Source organism: Cryptomeria japonica, chromosome 10, assembly GCF_030272615.1.
Source record: "Cryptomeria japonica chromosome 10, Sugi_1.0, whole genome shotgun sequence".
NCBI classification, from domain to species: domain Eukaryota; kingdom Viridiplantae; phylum Streptophyta; class Pinopsida; order Cupressales; family Cupressaceae; genus Cryptomeria; species Cryptomeria japonica.
Genome location: NC_081414.1, coordinates 233,201,128 through 233,219,691, shown reverse-complemented (window position 1 = coordinate 233,219,691; position 18,564 = coordinate 233,201,128). Strand labels below are relative to the sequence as shown.

At 38.5% G+C, this 18,564-nt stretch overlaps 1 protein-coding gene across 1 annotated transcript in view; it reads left to right on the top strand.

Moving 5' to 3' along the window:
- Positions 1 to 17,892, top strand: part of LOC131077789 (F-box protein SKIP1) — an 85,438-nt gene extending 67,546 nt beyond the window's left edge. Inside the window, exon 2 of the mRNA XM_058015338.2 lies at positions 17,017 to 17,892. Within this exon, the coding sequence (XP_057871321.1) occupies positions 17,017 to 17,590 (574 nt within the window). The 3' untranslated portion in view covers positions 17,591 to 17,892. The remainder of the gene's footprint in view (positions 1 to 17,016) is intronic.
- Positions 17,893 to 18,564: the final 672 nt, after the last annotated feature.

Sequence of the window (18,564 nt, the reverse complement as noted above, 5' to 3'; positions counted from 1 at the left end):
AGATCAACAAAACATATGAATATTGAATGTCTTGAACTTCACACACTTCGGCATCTATCCCACTCACAAAATAGAATAACACGTCCAGATATAACTCTCGAAGGAGGAAGATGGAAGATCAAGCATCAATTGAATTGTCAGTTACACAACCGACACCAAGAGAAGCCTCCAACACACGGAAATGAAGAACTTGAAACAGAAGAAATCCACGAAGAAGTAACTGTTGCCAGCTCACATACAAATCAGAGACTATAAAGGAAGAAGACGCAAAACTACAGCTAATTGCTGACGAACACAACGAAGAAATAGAACTCTATTCTCCTGAAGCTACACACAATAACAAATCAGCCAGGTATCACTATCCATGGGAACATTGCTTGACAATGCTGAAATGAAACGGAAGTCATTGGAGTTGTCTTCTGCTTCTTTCTGATTTGAGACTTCATTGAGGTTTGATCCTTGTTGCTTTGGCCTTGACAAACAATCTCTTGCGAAGTGACCAAACGTGTCACATCTAAAGCACTGAATTTGGGATAGATCTTTGTTCTTCTTCTTTGAATCGGGAGCAGATTCAGATCTTTGATCTCTACGCCTCTTGAAGTTGCCTTTCTTCCAATTTCCTCCTTTCTTCTTGACGGATTGGGTAGCAAGAACATGAGAGTCTTCACTATGAGAGCTTTTGATGATTCCTCTTGTAGCCAGTCTTGATTCCTCTTGAATACAATCAGCACGGAGGCAGTCAAACTTGGGAAATTTGGATCTCCCACTTATGCCTTGGATAAATGGCTCCCAAGAGTGAGGAAGACCATTTAATGCAAGCATGATAAGATCCTTGTCCACAACTTCATCTCCAATGGCGCTGAGCTGATCTCTTAAATCTGAAATCTTCATGAAGTAGGTGATGATTGATTCTCCCTTTGTCTTCTTGACTTGATGAAGTTGCTGCCTCAATGCAAGTGCTCTACTTGTGTTGTTGATCTCATACATCCCTTCCAATGCCTTGAACATATCTCTGGCTGAAGACATCTTGGAGATGATAGGAACAAGATGATCTTTCACGGAGTCAATTAGAATCTTCTTGGCTTTGACAACATTCTTCTTGAACAGAAGTAATTCATCTTTATCTTCAGTTATAGGCTGTTCCTTTCCTTGCACAAACTCCAGAAGGTCATTTTCTTCGAGGGTGACAAGGATTTTGAATTTCCAAGAAGTGAAATTTGAGGCTCCTTCAAGTCTATCTTCAACTTTCAGACTGTACACCATCTTGAATGCTGGAAATGGCGTGAAGAAGGTGAAGTAGGAGAGCTGCTATCACATAGGCTGATTACAATCGAATCAACCTTGGCTCTGATACCATGTTAGTTTTTAATCAGATTGATAGCAAATAACAAAAATCCATGCAATGAACACATAGAACACAAGGGTACCCTGGGAAAACCTCCCTCTTGGAGGTGAAAAACCCAGCAACAAATCTTAATCTATAGTAGGCAGTAATCAGTTTGTGTCTTTACAACTTTGCTTCAACACTTGAAACAACATATAAATCGGAAACAACAATATGATGATTCTGAGCTAGGGCACGAACAGTAGTGTTGATGTGTTTTTTAGGCACATACGAACACAGAATAAAATACCTAAAGTATTTTATCCTCTCTTGAACAAAGCTTTTGAAATGCTGAAGATTGGCTTAAGGATCACTTGAGACAACTCCAAGGTTCATGAATGTAGGGTCACTACGTGTGGATAAGCTCTGTTGGTCGTTGTAATTGCTGTTTCATCAAGGGGCATTTGTGGTTACAAAAGATTTCATGAAGGACTTTGTGAATGATATGCGATGAAATTTGTTCCTAACACTACTGAATGATTATCAAAAAAATGACAAAAGTTAGGGGTTTAGAGAGGTTCTAAGCTATCCTAAGAATGAATGGATGAAGAATGACGCAAGTGAAACTCAACTAGTTGTAGCATCGCCATACATGACAACTCCACTAGAACTAGTGCAATCTTCTAAGGATATTTGGAGATTTTCAAATCATTGCCAAGCATAGACACCATTACTTGAATGCATATCGATGATTAAGCAACAATCGAACTTAAGCAACTTTAAAGGTTTCAGTTGACCACACAAGGCTCACTTACAATCAGCAAGAGGCTAGTGGTATGGATAACGAGTTCCACAATACATCAAATGCAACATTCCATCATTTAATCTAAATGCTTAAACCAACATCAAAGATTGACTTGAGAAGATAAAGAACCATGCAATAGGCTTCAAAGATTGAACACCATAACTTCAATCTTTTATTAATCCAATGGCCAAATAACAACAATTCTTCAAGTCTTTCTCTTGTCACTTAAAATCTCTATCTCTCTATTCACTATTCTAGCACTTAGCCTATTTCTCTATTATTATTAACCATTACAAATGAAATGAGGGGAGTTTATATAGGACTCCCAATTACAACGAAGGGCCGAGGTCGAATGAAGATCAAGGGCCAAGATTTTGCCACCTAAACCCTAATTAGGGTTTGACACAAATGAAACCCTATCTAGATAAACATTACAATGGAAACAACCAATGAGAAAATAACATGTGTTGACACAAAATTTGAGGAAGCATCCTCCAATGAGAAGACAAATTGCCAAGTAGGATCATAACAAACTGTCTTCTAGAACTTTGTTTCCTTTTCCTCTTTCCTTTCTAGCATATTCAATGAATCTGGACGTCATACCTTCCACTTCAGACATTGGAATCTCTGGCAGATTCTTCATTCGTTCCTCTAGGTGAATAACTTCATCAAAGGTTGCTAGAAGAGTTATCTCCCATCCATGCTCAAGCTCTTTTGTTTTTGTCTATCAGAAACATAGTGGCGTACATGCGGTCCAATTGTTTTTCTGTGATCAGCCCATCTTCTCCATGAAAGATAACTATTATCTTGGCTTCCAATTCTTGGATGCCCAGATCTGTTTCAACTTCTATTTTCTTCTCAAGAATGGCGTACATCACCTCAAATACCTCGTCTTGAATAGAATGGACGTTGTCTTCAACTTGGTTACACCTGTTACTAATGTCCTCAAAAAGGAGTTTCTTCATTTGAAGCAAAGTTGATCACTGTAAAAGGTTGGGAGTTAGTCCATCTCTTGTTATCCCTTCTTGTGTCAATATTTGTCTAGGTGCCTTTCTTATCACCTGCAATACTGGGATGGTAATATCTCTAGTATGAGTGATTGTATCAACTGTCACCATGAGATTATGAACTATCTCAAGAACATGGATGGCTCTACTATGTATTTTCATTATATTTCTTACAAACTCATTAGCCATTACGAAGGATTTATTTATTCATGCATCCAAGAGCTGTGTTGAGTTCTTTATCTTTTCCATATGGTTTACTGACTCATAAGGAAGCATTGGTGGTGTGATAACCGGATCTTGCTGCCTTAATGGTTCCTTGAACTGATGGAAGTAGCTTTTGCATGCATTTATCTTCTTTTCCAAACTTTTGTTCTTCTCTATTTCAGCCTTTACCTTGTCATTAACTGCCTTTACTGAATCTGTTGCATCATCCATGGCTTGTTCGGAGGTAAGTGGACCTAGATCAAAGGTTTCCATATCATATTTATCAGCTGTGATCTCATCCTCATACTTGTCTACTGTTGGAGTGGCAATTTGTATCTTCCTGGAGCATGTATCATCTGTTATTACTTTATACATCTTTGAAGCTTTCTTCTTTTCAATGACTTCTTGAGGCCTATTTAGAAGACTCTCCAAGTCAAATGTTGTTCTTCTTCATGAACTATTACCTCTCTAGTAAGTCTTTCCTTGAGCCAATCGGGAATAGAAGGTCTCCCTTCTCTTACTTGTGCTTCTTCGGGCAATGGTTCATCTCTGAGAGGGGAAGTTTCTTCACCATTATCTCCTTGTTCATCATCATTACATATTTGGATGTGAAGGGCCGGATTTGATGATTCTTGTGGCATCTTTCCTTTATCTTGCCTATCACTCCTGTCATTTTGTATTGTAGATTACATAGACTCATCCACCTCATGGACCATATTTTCATTAATTCTTTGATCTTTTTCTTGATTTATCTCTTTCTCATGTCGGGAAGAAGCACTAGGAGGATGATTTGAATCTGTTTTTTGCTTTTTCTTGGATGACTCTTTCCATGTTCATTCTTCCTCTTTGATCCTTTAGAATGAGAAGTGTTCCCACTTACACTCGCCTCATTTTCTTCTTCTGTCCTCGTCTCCAAATTGAATGTCATTGTTACATTTTGTTCCTTCAACTTATGATGCTGGATGTCCACCCATCTACGTGTGCAACTTAAGACTTGCTTCATTAATTCCCTCAAGTTTGTGACTTCTTCTTCATTCCAATTGATCTTTACTTCTTTATCTTCCTTCTCATAAGTAGATTGAAGATATCTACCACTTTCTTGTGCTTGACCAACCACTCTATAGACTTTGCATTTCCTGATGAGATCAAGAGATAGTCGGGAGTGCATCTTCTTCTTTATCTCCAAGTCATCTTGAGCGTTCATCCAAAAATCCTCTACTTGAAACACATGTTTATACTTTCTTCCGGCCATTCCCTCTATATTACCATAGGGATCAAAGTTATCTCTAGAAGCAAATGGTGTGAGTAGAGAGACAACTCCTTCTCGACACTTTCAGCTTCTTGAAAAGAAGGACAAACTTCTATAGAATTTCCAAGTGAAATAGGAACAGGGATGCCATTTCCATGTTTGTACCTTAGTGATTTGGCACATGCTAACAATTGTCTTACCACCTCAAGTAGTATTATCCTATCCGTTGGATAACGTGGCAACATATAAGGAGGGGAAGGGCATCCTTGAATCCTTATGTATGTGAATTTGGGAAATTGAATAAACCATGCACCATATTGCTTGACAAGTTCTTGTGCCTCCGAAGATAATCGTTGATGGATTCCACCTTGTAGAGTCCTAATGATATGCATAGTGAAAGTATCATCGACTGTTTTGTAGTGTTGTTTAGGGTGATGCAATAGTTCATAGGAATAACAAACCCTTATCTCTCCGGGCCTTCTCCCAACTACGTCTCTATGTGGCAATCCTGCATATTCATAACTCCTTGCTAGAGAATTTATAACATATGAACTCATGTGGAATGACTTAGTGGGAACTAACCTTCTCAATTGTACATGTAGGCTATTACTAATGATTCTTGCCCAATTGATTGTTCCTTTCCCTTAGATGATCACTTGTATGAAGAACATCCATTTATCAAAATAAAAAGCTTGAGAGGTACCTATGATTCGGTTGAGCATGGTGATCAAATCCCTGAATTCCTCTTGAAAGTCAATTCGGTGTGGTCTATTGGGTATCTTCTTTAGGTGAGGTCTACTCTTTAACAACCAATCTTTGTTGATGATTGCTAAACATGCATCCAGATCATCTTCATAGATTGATTTTGCTCCTAAGCTTTTATAAATCATATTTCTTTGTTCTGGTAAGTGGAAAGCTTCGTTGATGGCCACCTCTGATGGGTAAGCAAGAATGGTTCCATCCTTGGCCACTATTGTCCTTGAGTGTGAATCGTAGTGTCTGGGACATTCAGTCATGAGTTCATGGCATCTAACTGCAGGAGGGAAGCCAGCTGCCTTGATGATCCCACTTTCTATTATCCTCTTGGCTATAGGTGATGGTTTGCCGATATATGGTGCCTCATGAAACTTTTTCACATTGAAGTTTCCAAGGTTTGTATCTCCAATGCTGCTCCAACAAGATGTGATTTTAATCTTTAAATCATCGTTCCTTTGATCTTCTTTGATGAGAGCTTGCTGGGAGGTAGATCCACTTGCCTTGGGTGCTGCCATCATTTACCTAAGAGAGATGTTCAAGTTAGGGTTTTGGCAAATTTATAAAAATTATTGACTTCAAACTGGTAAAACTTTAGGAATGATAATAAAATGTTGATTCAAACCAGCCCTATACTTTAATGAATCTAATCAAATGTTCAACGAGACTGATCTATTTCTGCATATGCACCCTTGATAAAGAGATTTAATTTGAATGAATTAAGGGTTTCAGCTTCTAATCAGACCTGATTTGATCTCAAGTTACACTCCTTACCTTTGGTTTTGATGATTTTCTTCTAAATATGACCAAAGGACTGATAATAATTAATGAATTCACTGTGCGGAAGACAGATTTAATGTAAGGGTAAATCTGGGCTGTCTAATGGTGAAGTCCACTAGTTGATATGTCTCCCAGCTGGGTACATTTGTTCCCTCTTGCTGTATGATGAATTCGCCTTCCTAAAACATCAGGTCTGTATCTTTAATGCTCGAATTTATCTTCCTTGATCATCAAGTCTGCACCTTCAATGTCTGATCTCGCCCTTGTGCTGCTGCCACTCGCCTATGTTCTGATGAAACTCACTCATGTATTGACAAAATTCGCTACCTTGCTGAAGAAATTTGCCCAGTCTGCTTTGAAATTCGCACTTGGAGAGAAGAAAATGTTTGAATTGATGGTTGAAATGAATGTTTTAACCTCTCCTTTATAGGCGCTCTAGGGTAAAGGTTATGTGTCCTTTGGGGTGCAAGGCCGACTTGATTTAGTAAAAACAAAATAACAAATTACCTTTCCCATGCTGGCCGACTTCTCCTTCTTGCCTTCAAATTCGAATTTTGAATTGATTTTAGCGCCAAAACGCTTGAATTTGAGGAATTCGCTCAAAATAGAGAGCAAGGTACGTAGTTTCATCAAATTCGCTTGGGACCTTGGACAAGGTACATGATTTGACAAATTTCGCTCCTGACCTTTGGGCAAGGTATATGATCTTGACAGATTTTGCTCCAACTTGTGAGTGAGGTACATGACCCTAATGAGAATTTCGCTCCAAATCAAGAGTAAGGTACATGTCCTCAAGGTAAGATTCGCTCCAATTTTGAAGCAAGGTACATCACATTAGCAAAGTTCGCTCCAAATTGAGAGTAAGGTACATGCCTTGAAAAAATTCGCTCCAATCTTGAAGCAAGGTACATGGTTTCAAGTAGACTCTTTATGCACTTGTTCACTTGCCTTTACTTCACTCACTCAAACCTCAAGTCTTTCGGTCATTCCAATGCCAAACTATCCTTCAAAGAAGGCCTTAGGAAGAATTTCGCTCCAAATTGGGAGCAAGGTACATGGCTTTGAGCAAATTTTGCTTATACTTTGGGGTGAAGTACATGACCTTGATGTCACCCTCCAGTTCAATTTGTTCATCTTTCTTTTACCTTATTGATTTTAGCCTTAAGTTTTCAAACCTTTTCACATGAAAGCATCACTAATCTGACCCTTAAGAGGACCTATGGAGGAAATTCACTTGGATTCTTGAGCAAGGGACAAGGTCTTAGCAAATTCGCTCCAATTAGGGAGCAAGGTACATAACCTTGGGGAAGGCTCTTCACTTAACCCTTCTCACCTGACTTTGTTTTATTTGTTCAATCCTCAATGAATCACTCCCCAAAAATAGGCTTGATGGGGCGATGTGTGATATGGTCACAACAAGTAGTATAAACTTATATGTAATATCAAAGAAGACTGTTTGCTGTCTTGCAGACCATGCGCTGATGATCAGAGTCAATTCGCTGATCAAGAATGTGATCCGCTGCTCCCTGACTTGGTTCGCTGTTCATGAAATTGGATTGCTGCCTTAAGTATATGATTCGCTGCTTCCAGCGAGATAATTCGCTGGTTATCTGCTGAAGGAATTCGCTGAACTTGTGAAGATAATTCGCTGAAGGAATGTGAGTGTATGATGATGATTAATGCTTGCTTGAATCCTGAATATATATGTAACTTAGCTGCCTTATACACCTTAGATCGGCTTCACAAATAACAATAATATGCTTCTAAGCTTGGCGCCCAATATAGGGTCAGCCCTATTTCCATTTACAAGTTACAAAGCCCATTATAGGGTCAAACTCATTTACAAGTTACATTAGTCATTATAGGGTTAGCCCTATTCACAAGTTACATCGCCCATTATAGGGCCAAACCAAGTTATATTTATTTGCACATAAAATATGACTAAGGCCGATAGGCCAATTAGTCACTTACAAGTGCTAGGTCGGCCCTAGAAGGTATCCGACCTAGCTACAAACATCAACAGTTAGGACATTTTCTTGTTGCCTTGGGCAGACTTCATGTATTGGCAAGCCATTTTCAACCCTTCCTAGGCGGACTTGGGCATGGCACAAGATATTTCCTTCTAAGTGTCAAGGCGGAGTTCATGATGGCACAAGACACTTCCTTCTCCATGATGGGTGGACTTTGGCATGTCTTAGGACGTTGCTTTCTCCATGATGGGAGGAGTTCACCGTGTCTCAGGATGTTGCTTTCTCCATGACATTTCATCTTTGCCATAAACACTTAGTGAAATTTTTTGCTCATCGTCATGTTCATTTGGAACTTTCTGGATCAACGTCTTTCTTGGAGATTTTTCTTGCTTTTCCATCTTGGAGATACAAACTTTTCATTTCGAAGATAGGAACCTTTTTACTATGGTTCAGATGGCAACTTTGACCTCTCCTCAAGTCTATGCCCTCTCCTTGATGATACTCTCTCTCCCTTCTCGGAGGTTGTTAGGGTTCCTGCATCCACTTGGTCAAACAAATGTAGTTAGCCAAAACCTTATTTACATATAAGTTTAACAATATCATAGCATTAGTTCTCATAATTGCTCAACCAATAGCTCTCTATCATATGAAATTATGAATCCATAATTCACATTGAGTTCATATTAAAATCACATTAAACATTGCATCAAAGCACATCAAAATTTGATAATGAAAAAGAGGGGTGTAACATTTTCTCTACACTTTGGGTTACATCATGTTGGTTAACAGATTTGTCTCCTCCCTGAAATTTTAACTATTATCTTCTCAAGCAAAATATGACTCCGTTTTACCCTTTAGAAAGAAACAAATATACCAACAGTTGGAAGAATTAATGAAAATTCAACCTCTGCATTAGAGGGCAGTTCCTCGTATGATTTACAATGAATTAACTGTACAATTGATATAGTAACACTTTTAACTAGAAAGTATTGAAAAGGCTTCAACATTTATCCATCAACACAAATAAACGCCTAAATTTTTCTGAAAGAATGTTAAGAGGGGAGCTCACAGACTCTGATTTATAATATATTTGCTGCATACATTCAAAACAAAATGGGGACTCAGCAAGAGAAACTAATAGCTCAATCGAGACTCTCTCATGCCTCACAGGGCAAGGGGGATCAAACAGATCAACACCATGTGAGTTGTCCAACAATTTATAATAAATATGAACTGAGGAGAAATGCAAAGATGACTGATTACCAGATTATATCATGCCCACATAACAACCTAAGAAAGATTATGAATCCCAGAATGCACAGATTCAAAGATAACACAACATTCCATTAATAATCAGCCATTATATCATTCCCACAAATCGTATCAAAAACTTTTCTATTGTTTCCAAAATCACAGCTTCAGAACCCCTTCAAAGGCAAGCTTTTCAGCTTAAATAGCCACCAGGCCATAGTTTTGACATGATTAACAAATAACATTTACTTTCACTTCGGTGAAAGAAACCATTAAAATAACAAAAAAGAGAACTAAACTAATAGCCACTGAAAGGATGACATTTCATTGTAGAACAACTAAGCATCCACCGCAGCTGAGTAAGTTACGGGCTTGTCCTGCTTTGTCACGGATCCACGCCATTGTAGGTGTGTTGCCGAAAAGTTCAGGACAACTTGGAAATAGGGCAGACCAATGTGTATGATCCTTTGCTTCCACACTTCTTTGTCCATATTCACTTGCGTGACCTTCGCTTTATGAACCTCTAAGTGATCAGAACAAACTATGCGCATTGATTCAATCTTTGCTACCTTCGAAAAGTCATTGGTAGTCAAAGATTTTGTGGTTTGAATGGAATGGACTCTGTCTTGAAAGACTTTAATCATGTCTGCAGCTTCCTCAATCACCTTGGCTCCCTCCTTCATGAGTTGGATATCAATACATTTAAGGTCCTTCTGTATAGTGTCAATCAAGTCAGTCAGTCCCCTGAGTAGCTTGGTGGACTCTTCATGGCCTTGCTCGATGATTGAATTGCGCCATTCCACGTTTTTCTTTGACACGTATAGCATATTATCATCTAGGTTCTCCACAGGTTTCTCAGCTAGGAACTTCATCACTCCATACTTTTGGACATCATTCATTTGTGCGAGAACCGCTACCCACTTAATCCTTTCCTTTTCCCAGGCGACCGTTTCCAGCTCGAGCTCTTTACTCACGGTTTCTGCATCCTTATAAACCTTAACCAGATTAATGATATATTCCGATCCTTGTTGAATTATCAGGTCCAACCACTTGTTAAACATCTCCGTCACTACCCTGTTTCTTTGAACTTGATCAAGCATCTTCTGGTTTGCTGGAGACTTAGGGTCAAATGACAATGGTATCTGCGACAATGGTTGAGGATCTGGATTGTGAATAGCGTTGATGTATTCGGCCATTTGTGTAACCATTTGCTTCATTTCTCTCGTCTTTTTCATCTTTCCAAGTGCTTGAGATTATCCTCTTTGTAGAGGATTCCAAATGTTTTACATCCACGACCCTTGATGCAACCCCCAAATCTATCTTCTCCAGAGTAAAATCTTCCTCTGTGGCCTTATCTGCGTCTCTCCCAGGAATGGGCTTGGCCACTTCAGCTGTCCAGTGTCCTGTGGTGTCATCCACATCAAGCATTGCTCACGTTTTGAGCTTTTTGGGCTTTAATGCTTTTCCCAAGCATTTACTAGCCATGTCTTCCAGTGGAATGGTGACCGGCACCACGCTCCTCTTCTTTCCAATGGCGGCTTCCAACCATCTTGGTGCATCGGTAGGTTCTTTAGGTGGTGGGGTGATCTGTGCATCTGAGGAGGTAACGATTGCCAGGGTATTCATGGGATTCTGTTGAATGTCCACTTCTTCATTTGTACCCATTTCTTGCATCCCGGGCTCGCTTTGATCCTGTGAGTTCATTGTTTGTTCAGGCTCTTCGCTGGGGTCTAAGTCCACCACGGCTTGGTACAGAACAGGCTCCCTACCCTTCTTTTTGCTTCTTGACTGAGTTACTCAGGCAACTGTAAGACCGGATGACGACCTTCCTGACCTTATTGGCGGTATTTTCTCTACAATGGGCTTTGAGACACCTGCAACATCAACAATTTCATTAGTGGTAGAAACAGGGGATTGAACCACAATGTGTGAATCACTTCTTGATTCGTGTGAGGACATGTGAGGACCCTCCTTGAATTTCAGCTTCCTTAACCATCTCTCTGTTCTCCTGACAACATTGAAGGTCCTTGTTTGGATGCTATCATCTTCTCTTTTGTTCCAGTCAATTTCTGGAATCGGTTTCCCTTCAATCTCAGTACCAAACTTAGGATTCAAGACGTCTTCCTCTGTATCTTCCAATACACCTGATGTATTAATTGGGAGCCTCAAGATAGCTATTTGCCGTAAAGTGAATCTTGACCACAACCTCTTTCTCACTTCCTGCTCATCCTTGCAGTTTTTCCAATAATCCTCTATCTGAGTTTCATGGCAGAAATGACTGTCTATATTAAGGTTCTCCCTTGCATAACCTTTGTTGTCAAATCTTTGCCTAGGCACATATGGCTGCAGGTTCATCCTTTTGAACTCCAGTTCCAGATTCAAGGCATCTGATACTGATTTGCAACTGTAATACCCAAGTTCAACGGGAAATACCACCCCAGATTCACCCTTTGCCCCTAATCTTTTATCTATATAAGCCAATTGCCTGCTCACTTCTGTAAGCACGTAGCTATCAAAGGCGTACCTGGGTAATTTGAATGGTTGGCCTTCAAAACCACCTACCCGTATGTAAGTAAACCATGGAAATTGGATAAAGAAACTCCCATATATACTCACAAATTCCATAGCTTAGACGGACATTCTCTTGTTTACATCACCTTGAAGCTCAAAGGCTAGCCTTCCCGCAAAGATTCGATTCCATCTGTCAATTTGTTCAACATGTCTCTGTTGTTGCAACAAAGGGTAAAAACTGTAAACCCTCATTCCATCAATCTAGGGTTCATTGGGTAATCCAAGCCAGTCTCTTGTGCAAGCTAAAATATAAAACAAGTAAGAATACATGTAAAACCCAGTCATCCCCACAAAATTGCTTAGTGCTTCGTGAAGTCTCTCCGCAATTACCTGTGACCAATCCAGAAATCTGTCACCAGATAGAACCACTTGGACGAAAAAGTACATCCAGACTTCCCAGTAGAAGGAATGTGAATTCCCCTTTACTCTGTTCAAAAGCACAACAATGTCCCGCACCTCTGTGATGAGGTGTTCTCTGGTTAGGGGTTTGGGTAGTCGTGATCATCCTTTCTGAACCCTCAAAAGCCAATTTCTTGCAATTACACTTTTGTACTTGCTCTTCTTCTCAGAGAAATAGGCCTATGAATTTCCAATGGTCCAATCCTCGTACTCCGCTTTATGCGGAATACCCATTGTCGCCATCACCGTTTCCCTATTAATACTGACTAAACACCTCACCATCATTGGTTTTGATACACTTGTTCTCAGAGTCATATCTGTTCATGCAAGTCAACACTAAATTTGGACACGGTGCGACGAGCGGGAATGCAGCAGCTTCCACAAGACCACTCCTAACTATCTTCTCGATTAATGAACCAGCCTGAGGGTTCTTAGTCCTTTCAAGGAAATCCCCCAAATCTACATGAACTAAGGAGGTGTCTTCCATTTCCGGCAAGATACTCACTAAACATGAGGTTCGGTCAAGCTTTGGCAACACTGGCCTCATTTTAACTATCTATTCCCTTAACCAAGAAATTTTAACAGCAATACAGTATACTACCCCAACAATTTTCAGATTTCCCCCTTTTCTATACTGATAAAACTTCAGTACACAAAGAAACACAACATAGGAGAAAACAACTGAACTTACCCGACAACACCATAAAAATTGGAAATTCTTCCGGAGAACAGAGCTGGATTTACCTGCGGCGCCTCCAATTTATTGAAGTATGGCAACTGCGACCTTCCTAAATATGGAAATAAACTCATACATTTTTCCTTTAATCAAACGGACAAATATCTATAGGGCCACACATGCTTCATCATGATTTACCCAAGCGTGCGAAGTAATGGTGAAATGACAAACCTGACACCACCTTAATTATCCATCACTTCCGCACAGACAATTTGATGTTTGCATGATTACTTTCTACATTTAGAATTTCAAAAAGCCAAATAGGGGAATATTCCTTCTTGTCGCGCCGCTTTTATTTCCACCAAAGAGCTTTCGGGTTAGTTTGAAATGAACCTATGAACCTTGAACCACTTGAACAAAAGGTTCAACGGTTCAAGTTCACTTAAGAAACATAACAGTAACGGGCGGCACATAAACAACACCAGGAACGAGCGGCAATAGAAAAGGACTATTTAAAGTGAACCTTGAACCTTTTGTACCGCTTGAAATTTCGTTCAAGGTTCAAGACCGCATATCAACTCAACGCAAAAAAGACTAACACTCGTCATATAACAATACATTGCCGCGACTCACTAAAAGGCATTTCGAACCTTGAACCTTGAACCTTTTGAAATTTGGTTCAAGGGGTTCAAAACTTCAATGACAAAAAAACAAAAAACGCGCTTGTTCACACGGTGACAAAGACCAAAACAACTTTCTTTTAAAACATGCTTTGAACCTTGAACCAAATGAACCTTTTGACAAAAGAGTTCAGCGGTTCAAGTACGAGGAAAACAAATGACCCGACGGAAGCAAAGGCTCAAAAGGCAACCCGAGAATCGGAATATTAAAAAGGGAAAAATTACGGGTGGACTAACACATCACAATAACACAATCATGATAAACGTAATCTTTGCAGGAAACTTTCAGAGGCCGAATACCATATTCTGTGTGTTTGCGAGTGCCTATAATTGAGATGACCAAACAGTTAATGCCAAAACTTGCTCAAGTCATCAATATGTGCAATAAGAGCACGAGAAAACAATAACGGCTCAAAAGAACAAAATTTGTACAATTGACCTGAATCATAAACAAACCTAGAGGCTATCACAACTTTAGGTTCATATAAATATTTATGACAACATTATGTGGTGAAAATTCCACTGTTTTACCTATATGCTTGATTGACAAATTTGGTTGATCAAGAGACAATTGACTGAAAGATTAGGCTTATGGAAAACATCATTAATGTTACGCTTCAATTTTAGCTGTCTCAGATTGTGATGTTATCCTCTTCCATGCTGAAATTTGGCATCTACTTGCCATGTTCGCTTGGAATGGCTTTGGCAACAAATGTTTCCACACTCTGATTCAAGTATAATCTTGACAGAACTTTGGTAGCAAAAGTGTAGACTAAACTGAGAAAGGGGATTCTATATTCACCACAAATAAAAAATTAGAGTACAGAATTTGTGCAACTTGAAAAGACAAGTTTATTAAGGAACTAAATAAGAAAAACTATATGAAGTGTCAACTAAAGCTTCAAGTTAAGCTTACAACTCACCAGAGTGATACTTAGTCTAACCAATCAACCTAGTTGAACAACTAACAATTTCTAACAAAGTAGCCGAGACTGAGTCACATCAGCAAGTCACTCGAATCTCAAGTAGTTAAATAGCTTCACTAGATGACTAGGATATTTGCAAATTAAATTATTACAAATATTCCTAAATTGTTAAAAAATTAAGGTGTTTTAGTAAGGTGCATGAAATATACCAACATATTATCATTCATGGAGGATCACAACTGAATATTGAATGAAGGGAGGCTATACTTCCTGAGTAATTTTGGTTGATACATTCATTATCAGAACATTGTCTTCCTTCTCAAAAACATTTTTCCAATTTAGACAATTACATCTATAAGACCACAGGCCTTCAAAAAATAATGTTGGCAGTGTGAGAATATGTTCCAAAGAAACAGGGGTCGCCTGCCCAGTTCCCAAACACATCTATAATGAGGCTCACAATCTTTATTTTAATATTTGGTTGGTGATTGTGTTTGTAGTTAGAAAGTCATTGGAACTTACAGGTGCATAGACATCAATTTGGGAAATGCATCAGGCATAGGTTGTAGCTAGAGAGGAGCCTTGCTTCGCAAAAGAAGAAAACATATAAATCATTACAACAGTTTTGTATTGTCAATTGACAGGGTTTTGGAGTGAATCTGCTAAATGACAAAAGTGTTCAAACTCAACCGCATATATGAAATTATGATTTACTTGGTCTTGCTACAAGTAGAAAATTTTGAGCTTGTTTTGCTTGAAAAGTTTGTCACGTTTGGAGTAGACATATTATCATTCGTACTTGACCAGAACTTTTTTGTCTATATATCAATTCCTCTTCAAATTATATGTTCTCCATAGGTTTTTGTGTTTTCTGGCACACATACTTTTCAGTTGACCTATCGTGCTTAGAAGTAATGTGCATGATTGGCTCCCTTGCAGTGTGAGTGCTGTACATGGTTTTTGGCAATAAAACATTAGATGGAGTATCATCGTGTTTGCATGGAATCTCTACTTTATGTTAAGTGTATCTTGTTTTGCAATTAGGATTTGCTCACATGGGCATATATATACAGATATTGACAATTGGAAGATTTGAATATTCAAAATTGAGAAAAACATCAAGATGGATATCATCTATGTTAACATTACTCCAAATATGATTTTGCCTATCTTACCCATAACAAGAGTAAGTGCAAATTTCATGATTACCAGATTTAAAGTGAATCCCAATGTTGGCTCCTTATACTTGGAAATGTGAAACAAACAAGATCAGGCAGTATGGTGCCATTGCTTTCAGGCACATTTTACATGCCAAGGATGAAGCCATTTCTCATTCTGCTGTTGTTGAAACATTTGTAAATGTGGAATATGTCGTTATTGATGCATTTGTTGGTGGGGATCTGGCTAGCTCTTTATGCTCAAGATTTTCTCAACTGCCTTGCTTGGCATGAGCATAAGAGGACACGGGTAACATAGTAGTAGCTTCGAAATAAGGAGCCATTACATTGACCTAACTTTATCTGTTTTGACACTGCAGTTTGCAAACAGGACTTGATACTAACAACATCTGGAACAGAGGTGGAAAGAATTGAGGTAATCTGTGTGGTAGTCCTAGGAGCATCCGTTAGAGCTTGATGTCTGAAAGTGATAGCCCCTCTTGAAGATTAAGGGCCAAGCATTCCGTTTATGACAAGGCAGAAAGGTAATAAGGGGACTTCTTGAGTCACTGTGTAACTCCCCCAGAATCTTGTAGCAGGCAGGACAATGGAACTAGGGCTTTGTAAGCTCAGTTGATGTCTTGCATTCTGCTAGTAGAAATGGGAGGGTAACATTATGTTGTCATAAGTATTCAGTGTAATTTAAGGCTGGAGGTCTTAACTGTGATTCAGTGACAGAGGAAGGTGGAGGTCTGTAGTACTTAACCAGATCAAAACATCCAATTCCTTAGGACTTCAAATTTTGTAATCCTATAGATAAGCAATCAAGTTTGACTTGTCACATTAAAACTTTCTTTAGTGTTTTACTGGAAATTTTAGCATTCTCCCACGCTCTATCTAACACTGCACACTGTATTATAATTTTGCTTCATGGTTAGTTCTGCAGCTCTAGCCACACAGATGAGCATATTGATGATACAACTTGCCTATTATGAGGCTGTCTATGTTAGAATTAATCAATAATAAATGCAATACAGAAGCAATACAGACAATAATAAATGCTAGTCATTTTGTTTTTTCAATTTTTGATTTTGTCATCTGTGAGTTTCAAAACTGCAGTACATACTCACCAAAATCAAGCTAAGCATTCAGATTCCTTCAAAGCGATTTCTCTAATTGAGAGTTGAACCCCTTAATTCTTGAAATATTTAACTTTTTATAATTTTATCGTATCTGAAACTGATAATTTCTGTTTCCTTTGCAGGTGTCCAAACATTCAACGCCTCTCTATTAAGACATGTCAAAATGTTACTGATACATCAGTGTGCCAAATTGCTTCTGGCTGCTACAAAATTGAGGAACTTGATATTAGCTATTGTTACAATATATCTCATGCCTCTTTAGAAAAAATAGGAGCCAACTGTAAATATTTGACTACCCTTAAGAGGAACATGTTGAATTCTCTAGATCCCTCTGAACACAGGGATGCCATTCCTACTGAGTATATCAATATGGCTCCTTTGAGTGGAGATGATGAGGCTACTGTCTTTGCAAAATATATGCCAAATTTAAAACATCTTGAAATAAAATTTTCTAAATTGTCTCCAAAGGGATTGAGGATATTAGTGGATGGATGCCCCAATTTGGAACATCTTGATTTGTTTGGTTGTTTAAACCTTAGAAGCAGAGAATTGGATGAAGTGACAGCAAATGCAAAGAATCTAAAGGTATTGATTAAACCCAATTTCTTTATTCCCAGAGCATCCTTTAATGCAGAGAGGTATGGGCATTGGCAGTTGTATGATGAACGTTTCCAGACAAATGCCTTTCAGATATAAATTGGCAGTATGGAATGTCTTTTTTGGACATTAAGCACAAAGTAATTGTGTCATGTACAATAAAAGGTGAGTGGGTATTTTGAAATGTTGACACTTTTCTAACGTGTTGAACATAACTTACAGACACAACCTGGTAAAGTGTATAATATTGTTTTGTACATGTGGTAAGTATAAGAAAAATGTGTTTCACTCGAAAGAGAGGACTACTATTTCTATTGTTATGCTTTATAAGGCATGCAAACATGTTGTAGTGATGATTTTAAGAAATTTAATAATGAATAGACAACTTACCTTTCTCTTGATGGAGACACTGGCAGCATTTTAGGCGATTGAAACTTTCTGATTATCTTTTTTAAATATACTTGAATATTCTTTGACTTTCAATTTCATATATAACTTAAATACTCTTTCTTCCTATTTAATGTAGGTCCTGTAGAACACTCATTCTTCCAGATTTTTGTAAAATATTTTATATGGTCGAACGCTACTGTATCAACTCAATCATTAATTGTTTTATCCCATTAATATGCCTCTATAGTGTTTGTTGCTTCACATCGGCTTAGGTTTAGTGATGATTACAGATTGATATTTGTCTTAACCAAAGTGGGATCTGCTTTTGTTGACTACTACTTTTAATTATACTTTATAGTCTTATAATTAGTTGTAGGTGAATGGAAAGAAAGGGAAAGATTTTAGTGCTAGTAAGAAACATGTAAAGTGATCCTACATATCTTTGCCATTGCCATTCAGAAATTGTACTAGTAGAGGAGGTAGCTCCCTATATTGAGAAATTCAAAAGTTACAGAACAATGTGCATGATGTACATCAGACCATCAACACATACATACATCCTGTCAATTTTTGAAGGGGAGATTGTTGCTTAGATGAGCAGCAAAAGCCTCAACATTCCTATTTTTTATTCCTTCCCTGAAGAGTACCAAAGCGTCCTCAGCCTCCTGTCCTCTGTTCACTGT